General features: G+C 36.7%; 1 protein-coding gene across 1 annotated transcript; it reads left to right on the forward strand.

Moving 5' to 3' along the window:
- psenen (presenilin enhancer, gamma-secretase subunit) lies at positions 1-4,464 on the forward strand. Its single transcript, NM_205576.1, is given in 4 exon segments — positions 1-104; positions 498-588; positions 1,876-1,980; positions 3,809-4,464. Coding segments are annotated over 3 exon segments (306 nt in total). The 5' UTR covers positions 1-104; positions 498-527; the 3' UTR covers positions 3,949-4,464.
- Positions 4,465-13,695: the final 9,231 nt, after the last annotated feature.

Here is a 13,695-nt window from a genome sequence, read left to right on the forward strand (position 1 = left end):
ATCACATTATAGTTTTCTTCAGGAAGCGGAACCATAAAAGTTGTTTCCCCCTCGCCTTTGTTGTGTTAAACCCTCCGTTTTGTCGTCTGTGCTCGTCTTTTAAGGTATCCGTCTATCTTTACGAAAATAAACCATCATTATGAGGATTTAGAGAAAACAGTCTGACGTATGTGATCGTTTATTGTTTGCTCGCAGACCAGTAATGCTGTTTTACTGAGCTGTACATTAGATGGACGTTCATCTTAATTCTCGTAACATTTAATGTTTATCTTAGCACTGTTTACAGTTGGTTATTGATTTCATCGTGTGATAATGTGTCAAATGTATGATGGAGGCTTTAATGCATGCTGTTTTACAGTAATCCCAGTTTCCCTGTAGCAGTCATGTGAATCACTGTATTATGGCAGTACTGTTTTGTATAGGCAGATGGCAGCAGTGTTTCAAGATACTGATGACTTCGTGACTTGATTAATCAAATATGTTTGTTTTCTTCACAGGAAACCCACCACCACCACAAATACTTCATTATGAATCTGGAAAGGATTCCCAATGAAGAAAAGCTGAGCCTCTGCAGGAGATATTATTTAGGTATGTTTTTATTTATTTATTTATTTAAACAACAGCAAATATACAATTTAAACATGACATCCAAAAAATACAAATATAACTAATAACATAGAAAAAACTAGAATATAATTTACATACAATAAATTAAAAGACAGCTTTAACATAGAAGTATTTACATGATATTATGATTTAACCTACTAATTGGACAGCAAGTTTACTATTTAATTAACTCCAGCTCCATCACAATTATATATGTATCTTGACATTTTTTGCTAATAATATATTGGAGCGAGTCTATATATAAATAAATATCTATAATAAAAACCTTTGATTCAGATTTATTAAATCTGCATTTATGAATATGAAATCTACCAAATAAAATCAAAAGATACAAATTACACAGATATATTGTTTAGGGGTCAAATTACATCTAAAACCTGACTTTTTTTGGTACATACAATAAGCCTTCCCAAGACTTCTTTAAATGTTGACATTCATAAAAAAACATGAATCAAAGACTCTTGATGGTTTAAACAGAATGAGCAATTTCCATCAGTCTGCATTAATTTAGTTAATGTGTAATTGCTAACACAAATGTTGTGAAGAATTTTCAAATGTAGTTCCCTATGTTTAATACCTATACAATGCAGAAACGAAAAGGAAGCAACCAAGCTTTTTTCCACACAATATCTTCAAAACAAACATTCCCAAAACATTTCCTCTAGGCTTTAGGGCTTAGTTTTAAAAAATGTTAATCTACTAACTTTGTAAATTTTGTCATTTAAGATTAAGAAAATTACCTCATTTAAGTATAGTACATGACTAGTTTTATTAGTACTATATGGGGACATATGACTTCTCATTAGCATTAGTAAACCATTAGCTGATTGGTCTAAAATATTAGATATGAAAAAAAAACTCCATTATCTGTCCAATTTTGCAGGTAGAGAGAGATTTCTGGTTAAAAGTAATATAAGATATATTCCACAAAATTGCTTTATAGGGGAAAAATTGTGCAAATAACACAACTTTCACGCTTTAAGAGCTTGTTAATAAAAATTGGACAATGTTACTGGTAGTTTATTAACAGAGTAGTCACTTGATAGTAAAAAAACGCAATCCTCCAACCTTTTTGAAAATATTATGTGGTATAAAAAACCAAATATAATCTGATTTCAATAAATACTTCCTAAGCCATTATTATTTAGGTGTGCTGCAACAGTAGGATATCATCATGACACGATTTCCTGTTTTATTTTCTTGTTTTTGTGTATACGGTTGTTTCAGAAGTGTTCATCTATTCCTCAGGTGGATTCGCATTCCTCCCCTTTCTTTGGCTTGTAAACATATTGTGGTTTTTTAAAGAGGCCTTCTTAAAACCGGCGTACACAGAACAACCGCAGATAAAGTCATGTGAGTATATGATGCAGGGTGTCCACAGGGTCTTAAAAAGTTTTAAAATGTCTTTCATTTTTTAATTTTAGGCCTTAAAATGTCTTAAATCGACTAAAATATTGTGTTGTAGGACTTAAATCATTCTTTATTTTTCTATGTCCATGTAAAGCTATAGCCAATTGGGCCAACACCCATCCAATCACTAACAGTATATTTCAAAAGTTTATTTATTAACTCTATTTATCTTTTTTCTTTCCAATAACATTTGTTTGTAATGTTTTTGTAAAGTTTAAAAACATATTTAGCTTTTAGCCTTGTGTAAGTCTGAAATTTCATACGTTATGTCTTAAAAAGCCTTAAATTTGACTTGATAAAACCCGTAGAAACCCTGTGACGGCAAACACAAGAAACATTTTTCACAAGATTATTTTCTTCCTCACAACTCTTCCCACACAAAAAAGTTCTAATTTTTAAGTGTTTTAATTATACTAATGTTTTTCAAAGGCTTTGCTATTTTGTTTCAGAATCTGCTACAACAAGTTCGCATCCATCCAATGTCACAATACTAATTGTCTCATTATGTATATTGCAGGGTTGTCCCTTTTTCCACAGCGCTCATAATAGTCAGTAATAATATAATTCAGAATAATTAATAATCATAATAATTAGTCAGATGGCTCAATCCGTTGTTATTGGTCTTCCATCTACGGCACATACTGTTAAACTGAACAACCATATATGAATTTCACTGTTGTTTACATAGTGATGCACACAGTAGCCACATAAGTCCTAGCTGAAGTGACTGATTGTTGGCATGTTTGCTCCACGGGAATTGGGAACTATTTTAGTTCTAGCCATTAATTCTATAGTATGAACAAAAAATACTATTGAAGTCAGTGTCTAGAACTAAAACAGTTCCCAGTTCCTGTGGTGCAAAAAGTCAAGTATTAGTTAGTTTCACAAGGACTTAAAAAATCTTACTGATATTTGACTGGTTTGAAACGAGCAAAACGAGAAACGAGCGCGTGTCTGCAGAGTTTTCTCCACCGTGTCTATCATACATAAGCTGTGAGATCGCCCCTGCCGCTTATCAGTGTCACTCATCTGTGAAGAACGCAGCGCGCAAGAGCCAATCGCAACCGTTTTTTTCTTTGAGGGTGTGACCAATTAAAGGGGTGTAAGAGAACTAGACAAGGATCAGAAATTGAGCTGGATGTTTATATTTGTTTTTTATTATTTGCTAAATGCTCGTTTTGTTTAAAGTTACAGTTTATATTTCTGACTGTTTGTATTAAATGACAAAATTGTATTACAAATAGTATATAAATATAAATATATTCATACATTTTAATACAAGAAATGCTGCTGTGAAGAAAATATAAAACTGTGTATGGAAAGCCCCGTCAATGCACCGTGATGCACCGAAATATCGAATTGAACCGAATCGATGGCATGATAATCGTAACCGAACCGAACCGTGAGACTAGTGTAGGTTCACAGCTCTATGTGCTAATAGTGTTTTTAGCAGCATGGGACACATATATGACTGTCAACATTTCGTGACCCTTAAAGTTCTTTGAACATTTGACTGTTTAATACGGTCAAAATCTTGGAAATGTACTGGAATGTTTTACATAAATATTAAGTGTTAGTGAAATGTAAAGTACAGTACACACTGTCATGGCACTACATATGATAGGGTTTTCAATTACAAAGTTTAATTTAAAATTAAAGGTGCTTTAAAAAGTCCTTGAATCTGCTGTTCATGAAAACGTGGGAGCCCTTCCTTTAACTCATGTATACACGTTTAAATAAATGCCGTTTTGTATTCTTCTGTCCTCCACAGATGTAAAGAAGTCTGCTCTGGGTCTGTTATTGTGGGTGGCCGTTTTGACGACGTGGATCACCGTATTTCAGCATTTCAGAGCACAGTGGGGTGAAGTGGGAGATTACCTGTCCTTCACCATTCCTCTCGGCACAGCCTGAAGAGACCCGCTGCTTCACCTTTAATCTGCTTTTACTCTCTCTGTTCTTCTGCTAATTTTACCACTGTCATCGCATAGAAGATAAACGGGATCCGTCTGGGAGTTGTGGTATTTTGTGAACTGATGAAATGGTTTGATTGAGTGAGATAATATGGACACTGATGCATCATGCTAAAGCGCAAGAGTTCATTTCCGGCACTACTACTTTTTTTTCCTTGCCTTTTTAGTTTTAGTGGAGATGTTAATTATGTTGTATTTGAGAAAACACATTCTCACACATTCATATTGTCAACTCTGACCTCTGTCAATGCATTGAAAAGAATGTATGACAAAAAAAGATCTCTGGACCAGGCGGTGGTCTGTACAAAATAAAGTATTTTGGCAGTTATTGACATTAATTAACTGTTCAAATCAAAATGATTACTTGAGTCATTTTGATGGACAGGAAAAATACTTATTTTGTTCACAAGGATAAGATTGTGTTTTTGCACAATTTCAAATAAAATCTGGAAATGTGCTTCAGTGTCAATATTTTTGTTTATTTTTGCAAGGAAACATACTTTATATTGCACATTTCATAAACAATGGGGATTCATTCATAATTTGTATGGACAGAATTTCAAAGCGCAGCATTGGGCTGGAGGGGGTCCGGTTTGTGGACAACAGGATTTCATCTCTGTTATTCCCAGACGATGTTGTTCTGCTGGCTTCATCCAACATGGACCTTCAGCATGCACTGGGGTGGTTTGCTGCTGAGTGTGACGCGTCTGGGATGAGAATCAGCAACTCCAAGACCATGGTGCTCCACCGGAAAAAAGTGGTTTGCCATCTCCAGGTTGGAGGAAAGTCCTTACTCCAGGTGAAGAAGTTCAGGTATTTTGGTGTTTTTGTCAAGAGTGAGGGAAGGATGGAGCGTGAGATTGATAGGCTGATTGGTGCAGTGGCAGCAGTAATCCGGTCGATACTCTGGTCCGTTGTGATTAAGGAGCAGCTGAGCTGAAAGGCAAAGCTCTCAATTTACCGGTCAATCTATGTTCCTACCCTCACCTATGATCATGAGCTTTGGGTCATGACTAAAAGGACAAGATCTCGGATACAAATGGCTGAAATGAGTTTCCTTTGCAGGGTGGAAGGGTGCACACCTTATAGACAGGGTGAGGAGCTCGGAGTAGAGCCGCTGCTCCTCCACATCGAGAGAAGTCAGCTGAGGTGGCTTGGGCATCTGTTTCCAGGCACTTATTAATTATTTTCCAACTTCACCATGACTTTATATTCTATACTGTAAATTATTTCTGTTAAGTGACAAGACTTTTGTCTAAGCAAAGTCAGACCTTACTGTCCTAATGAAATAATTAAAAATCAAGGCATGATCATATATATTTTTTATGTAATCTAGTGGCCTTTCTGTTTCATATAAGCCACTTCTGATACCAAATGATCAACAAGAAGACAAGTTATTATTTGTTGTTCCTAAAACTTGGACAGGTGACGAGACTTTTGTCAGGTAATATATATATATATATATATATATATATATATATATATATATATATATATATATATATATATATATATATATATATACTGTAAAAAAAAATCTGCCTTAATTTTTTTTTTGGCTGAATCAAAAGAATGTTTCAGGTCATCTCAACTTAAATCTGTGACACTGACTAATAATTATTTTGTTAAACTTTGTATAGCTAAAAAAATGTGGTCAAAACCTTATTTACTTATTGATCTTGTCATGACTGTGGTGATGATTTCATTCAAATCAAACCAAATCGACCTTAATACATTTTACAATACTTCTTTATGAATTAAATTTATGGCTCCTACACTCTTGAATAGCCTTCCTGATAATGTTCGAGGCTTAATAGTGGTGTGATGCATGAATGTGCTCCACGTATCTACGTTAATATACACTATGAACAGCAGCTACGCTAATTATTCTCTTTATTCTCTATTTCCACCCGGGGATACTCATCCCAAGGCCCCCAGAGACTATGCAGTGCCACTGAAGCGATCCAAGAGCTGTGAAGGGATGATCTCAAGGTTTCCACAATCCAGGACCAGGCCGTATCCAAAGAAGCTGCTGTGGATGTCATGGAGGAGTAGAGATCATGGGCCCTATCATACACCCGGCGCAGTGTGGCGCAAGGCGTGGTGCAGTAGTCTTTTGGTAGTTTCAGCTTGGCGCAAGAGTCGTTTTGAGGCGTTGCGCTACGCTGTTTAAATAGCAAATGCATTAGCGCTCATTTTTGCGCTCATAGGCGTTCTGGTCTAAAAAGGAAGGCGTTCTGAGGCGGACCGCAGGCGCGTTGCTATTTTGAGAATCTATAATAGATTTTTCATTAGACCAAAACTAACCCGGTCTAAACTCCGGCGAAGAGTAAAAGTGAAGATTTGCCCACCTTTCAGGTTTTAGACCATATGGGGCACAGCATGTGTTTTAGGATATAACTCAGGTTTTTGAGCACATTTTGCTATTATTATTCATTGATTAGTTTGCTGGAAATTAGAACTGAATTTAGAAACAGTTTTGAAATGAATATTTGCGCTTGACAAACAAAAGTATTTATTTATAGACTAATTGATGTCTGTGCGTAAAGGTTTCCCTATCCAAGAGCGAAAGTGAAAGTGATCCATTATCTCTCATTCTCACGCAGTAGATGCTCTGTTTAACAGTTTTCTGTTAAAAAACTCTTAACTGTTTGCTTGTGAAATGCTCATTTTTTCCACTTAGACTTACTTTGCGTCCTGTAAATAGCGAATGCGCTCTTGGCGCGACTCAGCTGACTCTTAAAGGAAATGTGAGATGAGACTCTAATTGGTTTATTCTCAAAACACACCTATAACTCATTAAGAAAACAAACTCAACCCTTTTAGAACATGCGGCGCAAGGCAGATTTCGCGCCCTTAAATTAGCAAAAACGCGTCCTGACACGCCCTGAAAGCGTTTGCGCCCTGCATTTTGCGCTCTGCGCATGGACCATCAAAATAGAGCCCCATGTGTCTGATTCCTGTGACACTCCAGGGACAGACGAGTCTTCATTGACGTCCAGCGTTCTCCAGCGCCGAGACTGCAGCTCTGCACAAGACGTTTGGCCATAGGAGAAATTGTCGTGCTCAAATGAGCCTGGTTTCTCTCAAGGTTTTTTTATCCTTCACTTTCGCCAATTGGTGAAGATTTTTTCCCACCACTGTCGCCTCTGTCTTGCATGGTTCAGGACTTGTAGAGCTGTGCATCGATGGATTTGCTCCTCAGTGTTTAGACTCTCAGTATTGATTATTAAACCACACTGAACTGAGCTAAACTGAACTTTAACTCTAAAAACTGAACTGACACTGTTTCAATTCACTATAATCTTCTACGTGAAGCTGCTTTGACACAATCTACACTGTAAAAGCGCTATTCAAATAAAGGTAAATTGAATAAAAAAGATTAAGTAGAACTCTCTATTGTAACAGTTCCAGGTTCATTTTACAGCGCATACCTACTTGTCATGCCTATTTGTCAAATACCATTTTTAGCTTGTTGCAAATGGAAAACAAAAGTACGAAATGATTAAGAAGCTTCTAGCAAACTCCACATGATGGACGGGCTCCATTGTCCTCTTCCTTACTAATAACCGGAGCATGCAATCATTTTAAACCCACTGCATACCAGACTCTGTAACATCAACGCACGAAGCCTCTGTCTCATATGTAACCCCTTACAGGCGCCTATTATGAAATTGGATCCGACTTTCGAGCGGATGCTAAGCCCCTCGTGGATCTTCATGGGAGCTGTTTTTAGTCGCCTACAACCAATGCACGAACAGAAAGTTAGAAGCGGATGGCAACAGCAGAAGGACATGCTATCCTCAGTCCTGGTGATGTGCAATGGTCACGTTTTCAATCCAAGGTCTAGAAATCCATTTAAGCCATATGATAAAGCTGCATGCTGAATTAGTTTGTTGTTTGGATGTTGTTAAATGCTTTACAGTGTGTATGTATTAATTCTTTATTAATTTATTCATTTGAACATACATGTTAAAATGTGTAGACATGGTCACCTTTTACCTTGACATTTCCTTCTCCATCTTTAGCTCTGGAGGTTTTAATTAGATGTGTTTATGGTTTAGGTTTTGCGTTATGCAATGATATTAAGAGTGTTACTTGACAAACAGTGACTAATAGTGATTATGGCATCCTGATTTTTTGGAAATATATCTGCCAACCACATTTCTCATTAACATTATTATAGAAATGCCTATGACTGTCAGTGGGTGAGGCCATTCGGTATATAGAATATAAATCCATAAACCTTGATTTTTAAAGATATACATTATAATTACTTTTAATTTTATTATAAACTCTTACAGTGGAGCCTGCAGCTGTACCAACGCAGTCTAACGGAAATTCGTGACTTTTGGATTTAGTGGCTAAATCGTTTCAATTCATACAGTCTAGTTTGTACATTTTAGTATGATTTGCTCATCACCCAATGACATTTTCATACGACTGAACTTATACGAATTAGCCACTAAACTGACAAAACGTAAAATACTTGCGCTTCCTCGTGAGATTGGGCTGGCTGTACGCACTGTGCATACCTACCATGAGAGGGCGAGAATTAATGAAGCTTATTTATTTATTTATTACATAATTTCAATTGATTATTAAACAGTATACACTACGATATATTAACAGGGCAAGTGAGAACGAGAATAAATAAAGATCTGCGTTTGTGTGTTTTAAAGCGTGTGTACTTGAATGGTGGGAGAAGAGTAAAAAAATCTATTGGCTTTAGTTTTGCTGGCGTTTTTTCCACACACTAAAAAATACTATTCAGATAGCTATTGTTTAAAACAAAATGAGTAAACGCTCTTTAAAACAGCTAAGCTTAATTGAGACATTTGCCAAAAGGCCTAAAACCAATAAGACAAATACTGGTCTCTTTCATCAGACAGATCAGATCCAGCTGCTGCACAGCCTCCTCGCATGGAACGGCTAACATTCAAGGTGTTTTAAACAATTTTATCTGACAGACTGGCATAAATAAGCAGACATCTCCATTCTCACAACGAGTTTCTGAGTTTTCTCACCTTTCTAAAAGAGTTTGTTCCACCGAGGTAATGTGGAAACATGTTCAGTGCTGTTACAAAGTACTTTATAAAGGCCTGTCCAGCTCATTCAAATTATTTGATTAAATGAATTAAATTGTAATTGACTGGCACAACAGGGAAAATAGCTTAAAACAGGCTTCTCTAAAACTGAATATTTTCCTTTAATTTTATTTAGGCTATTATTACTTTATTTGACAATCCAGTTTGTGATTCGGCATTGTTGAAGCATAGTGGATTTGTTTTGAAGCACTTCACCTCAAATGTTATTTGTTCTTTTATTTTATCTAGAAGATAACTGACCAAGAAAACTGAACAAAGAGACAAACTATATACGAAATTCGTTTTAAAAAGATATTGTTTCCTAGAAAAATATACTAATTATATTTTTGTTTGAGCCCGTCCACTACTCTGTGCGGGTGGATGATTTTTGGTCAGTGGAAAGTAAGGATTTAATTTATGCTTCACTAATTGAATTGTATCACAATCTTCTGTCATACATTTGCAAATATCTTAATATGTCATTATTTTAAAGATTAGGTCTTGAGCGTCTGTTTTTTTTCTTAGTGCTGATGTGTTTTTACCACATTTAGATTTCAACGAAATAATACGTTTAAAAAGCAAATGAATTATGTCAACGAATGACTTTAAATAATGTAGCCTTTCACAATAAGTGTGTTTTGACATGATTGGGGGAAGGGTGCGGGGCGGTGCTGGATTTGTGGGTATCTTAGAATAAAATCCTGCAGACGCCCCTGAACTCTTACACTGTCTATAGAGATTAGTAAAAAGGTGAGTAAACCCTTTGCCTTACACCTGATTCACATGGAGCTTCAACGTCAATGCTTGACAGAGGGCGTGTCTGAGGTTGGAGCTGATGCGACCGTCATAGCAGCGTCAGCCAATGAAATTAATCCGCAATCGGCTACTGTCTGAGCTGGGGTATTTGCATAAAGCGATCTTATTGGCTGATGCTTCCGTTGGCGCTTAAAAAGTTGAGAAATTTCCAACTTCTGCAGCGAGCAACGCAGACGGATCCACAATTCAGTTTGGCAACACTTGACGTCACCCATTTAAAGTGATTTGGAAGCAATAAAGCTGATGTGCCGTGTGACTGGGGCATTAAATGGGACCTATATGCCCCTTTTTGCAAGACGTAAAATAAATCTGGTGTCCCTAGTGTGTATTTTAAGTTTCAGCCCAAAATACTACACAAACAATGTTTTATAACTCTAAAGGGGTGATCTCCAACAATATCATATTTTAAACGTTAGTTGATGTGTAATGTAGATGTGTAAACATATCATCTCTGAATGTAATACGCAAGTCTAAAGTTCAATGGAAAGGGAGACATTGGCTTTAACAGAGTTAGCTTAGCAAAGCCTACAGCAAATAAAGTTTGGGGATTACAAAAAAATACATCCGGGTTAATGATGTCATAAACAACAATGAGGTTACGCACATTTACCCTGTGCAGCGAATGAGCATGGCCAGAGGGACTGTAATGTTATAACAGAGATGATTCCTGTTGACATGGAGCTAATCTGCAAATCACAGCACATTATTTTAGCTGACCAATCAGAGCCTCTTGAGGGCGGGCCTTCAGAGGAACTAGGAAATATCACAGCCATTTTCATGTTAGCTGAGTAGCTGTTTACAATCAAAGTAGGATATATGAAAAAGTAACATGGTTTTCTACAAATGAAGCATGAGCACACATTGCTTTGCATCTTGTAAGCACAACCAAGCCTTAAAAACACACCCTGGACCACCCCTTTAAAAACCTTTTTGGCTCTGATCATAATTGTGCCGTTTTGATGATGGTCACTTTAAAGAGCCCATATTATGGGTTTTTGAAAATTCCCCTCCATGTAGTGTTTAACACAGCTCTAAGTGAAGTGAAGTATCCAGCTAAGGCTTAAATCTGTAAGAATACAGTGTTTAAAACGGTTGATTCATCTATAAAAGAGTCGACTCATAGTGCTTCAAACGAGTCGCCTTGATACCGATTCATTAGGTGTTTCGCCATGACGTACGAACGAAACCAAGTTATTTACGTGCACGCGCAAACCCGGGAGTTTTCGAACCTGAGGCCCCGCCCTCTGACGCAGAAACCCAGACACACACACCCACAAACACACGCACACAAACATGCCGGTCGATTGAAGTCACACTGCAGATGGATATTATATTGAGTCTCTACCCAAAGATGAAACCTCAGCATTATAACCAAGCAGTTGGAAACTACTGGAAACTTCAGCAAACTACATGCTACCAAGAATACTTCATCTGCGTTTGTTAAAGGAAGGATCAGTAAAGAGTAACTTACTGCTGGACGTCAGGATGGGTTTCTTCCTCCATTCTCAAGTGTAAGTATGTGTGATTAAAGTTGTTGCCTTGTTGACTCTAGCTTGCAAATGTATTTAGTTGTGATTTGTTACTTGTAACCACGTGTACTGTATCAGGTTAACTGGCTATATTCTGTTATCGCGTGCAAAGTCACGTTAAAAACGCGAAGCGTGCTGCTTGGTTTACGGAGCTCCGTGGACGAGGGTAGTGTGTGTGCGCGTGCGCTGTCGTCCGGAGGTATGTGTGTGTGTTTGTGTGTGTGTCTGTGAAAAGAGCAGAGTGAAACAAGCTAGAAGATCTCCTCGACAGTTTTTGGAGTTTTTGCTCAATAAAATAGTCGTCTGAATTTTTAAGTTCATCGACTGTATTTACATTGACCCACTGGCAGCTAAAATCCACGCCTACACTATCGAGCGTGTATGAACTGTGATTACTTTTATATTGCTGATTAGCTGTTTGGCTTTTCACTCTGACTGAAGGCAGTCGACCAATCGCAACAGACTGTCATTGGTCCAATCAGCGCAGATTAGCTTCGTGTTAAGGAGGGGTTTGGGAACAAATGAATCACTGGACGATTCATACGGGAGTCGCTGGGATAATTAGGTAAAAATAAATGCAGATTAGAAGACCATGAAAGTGTTTTTTGACCTTGCATGCATATTAAACTGTTGTTGGAGACCCTTACAACCAAGATATGACCCTATTTCATGTATAATATGGGCTCTTTAAATTTAAATGAGTTTGTGCTCTCAGCACTCTTTTCAAAGGGTGGAGCTACAAATGCTTGTTCGCCAGCATAGCAGCAGATTCAAAACTAATGGCAGATGGCTGCTTCTCACTCAGGGCTGTTTATGCTAATGCGGTAGATATCATCACTAATGGGCGGGGCTTTCCCTCTCTAATGACACATACAAAGGACGAATGTCAACGTTTTTCTGCAGACTGTTTTTATGAAGTTGATAAAAATATAATTAATACATTTTTATCATTAGATATTATTCACACACTGATGCCACACATCTGTTTAAACCCCTATTAAAGTGATAATAGGTCCCCTTTAAAAGTGATAAGTTGACTTTACTTAAAAGGAGTTAAGTCGACATCTTTTTATAGTTATTTTATTATATATACATAGTTTATTTATTAAATAATTTTAAGGCAAGGGGTTTACTCACTTTTTTAAGCAGTCAATTTACAGTGTGCATATTTGTGTGTGTGGTTTAAGGGAAAGATTAACTAACACAAGCAGAAGACAATAAATAAAGTTTAAGCAAGATAAACTGAGTTTTTGTTATTTTTTGGGTTGTTTTTATTTCAGCAATTTACATTTTTTTTCAGCTAAAATTATTTCTTCTAAAAATCTAATAGCGAGTAAAATGTAACCTTGGATGACCTGAGGGTGGATAAAATAAATCGCATTTTTTATATTTGGGTGAACTAGCCCTTTAACTAAGCGCCTGAACCAGAGCTGAAGTGGCTTTTTTGAAAATACAGAAATATGCATAACCGTCTATTGTTGTCTCCAAACACAAAAATGTAAAAAAAAAAAACAAAAAAAAAAAAACAATTAGCGATAGATACAGCTGCAAATTAGAAAAGTTAAAAATAAGTAATATATTTTAAAAAAGAGTAAGTTTTCAAGCTGAGTGTTTTTCATATGTTAATTTTAGTAATGCTTTTGTTTTTAGTTAGTTATATTTTATGCAAAAGACTACTTTCTGAGAGTTTCGCAAGACTTTGCCATGGCCTCAATATTCTGGCTCCAAATGATGGTAGATGACAGCTGCCATACTTGGAAAATTTCGCCTTCACTTTTCTTTTTTCAGTCTATTTTCTTTTTAAATACAATAATTTGACTAATTTGTGACTTGTGATCACTGAAGCTGTGTTTGAAAACTTTAACTAGCTAAAATAAAGATACAATTCTCCTATCTAAAAGGGGGAAAAGAACATTCAAAATTCACAAGGATTTTGTCAGCACATGCTGTGTCATGTGAAGATATGACTACAGCAGTTTGCAAACTCTCCAATGTATTAATAGCTGGACACCTCACCGCTATTACACATAACGACGACCCTTTGACATTGAATAGTGGCACATTCAGTTTTTGAATGTCCCTCTTTGCTCGATATAAAACAGCTGAGGTGATGACAGGAAGTCGGACTGTTTGAATGAAGACCATAGTGTTCCCCATTGAGTTATTACATAAGAGGACACCGATGTGCTTTCAACATGGGAATAAAGGAGTTGAACCCTCTCATTGACATTCCACAACAACAAATGCAGCTTTAAT

This window comes from Danio rerio, chromosome 15 (assembly GCF_049306965.1).
Source record: "Danio rerio strain Tuebingen ecotype United States chromosome 15, GRCz12tu, whole genome shotgun sequence".
In the NCBI taxonomy this organism is placed as follows: Eukaryota; Metazoa; Chordata; class Actinopteri; order Cypriniformes; family Danionidae; genus Danio; species Danio rerio.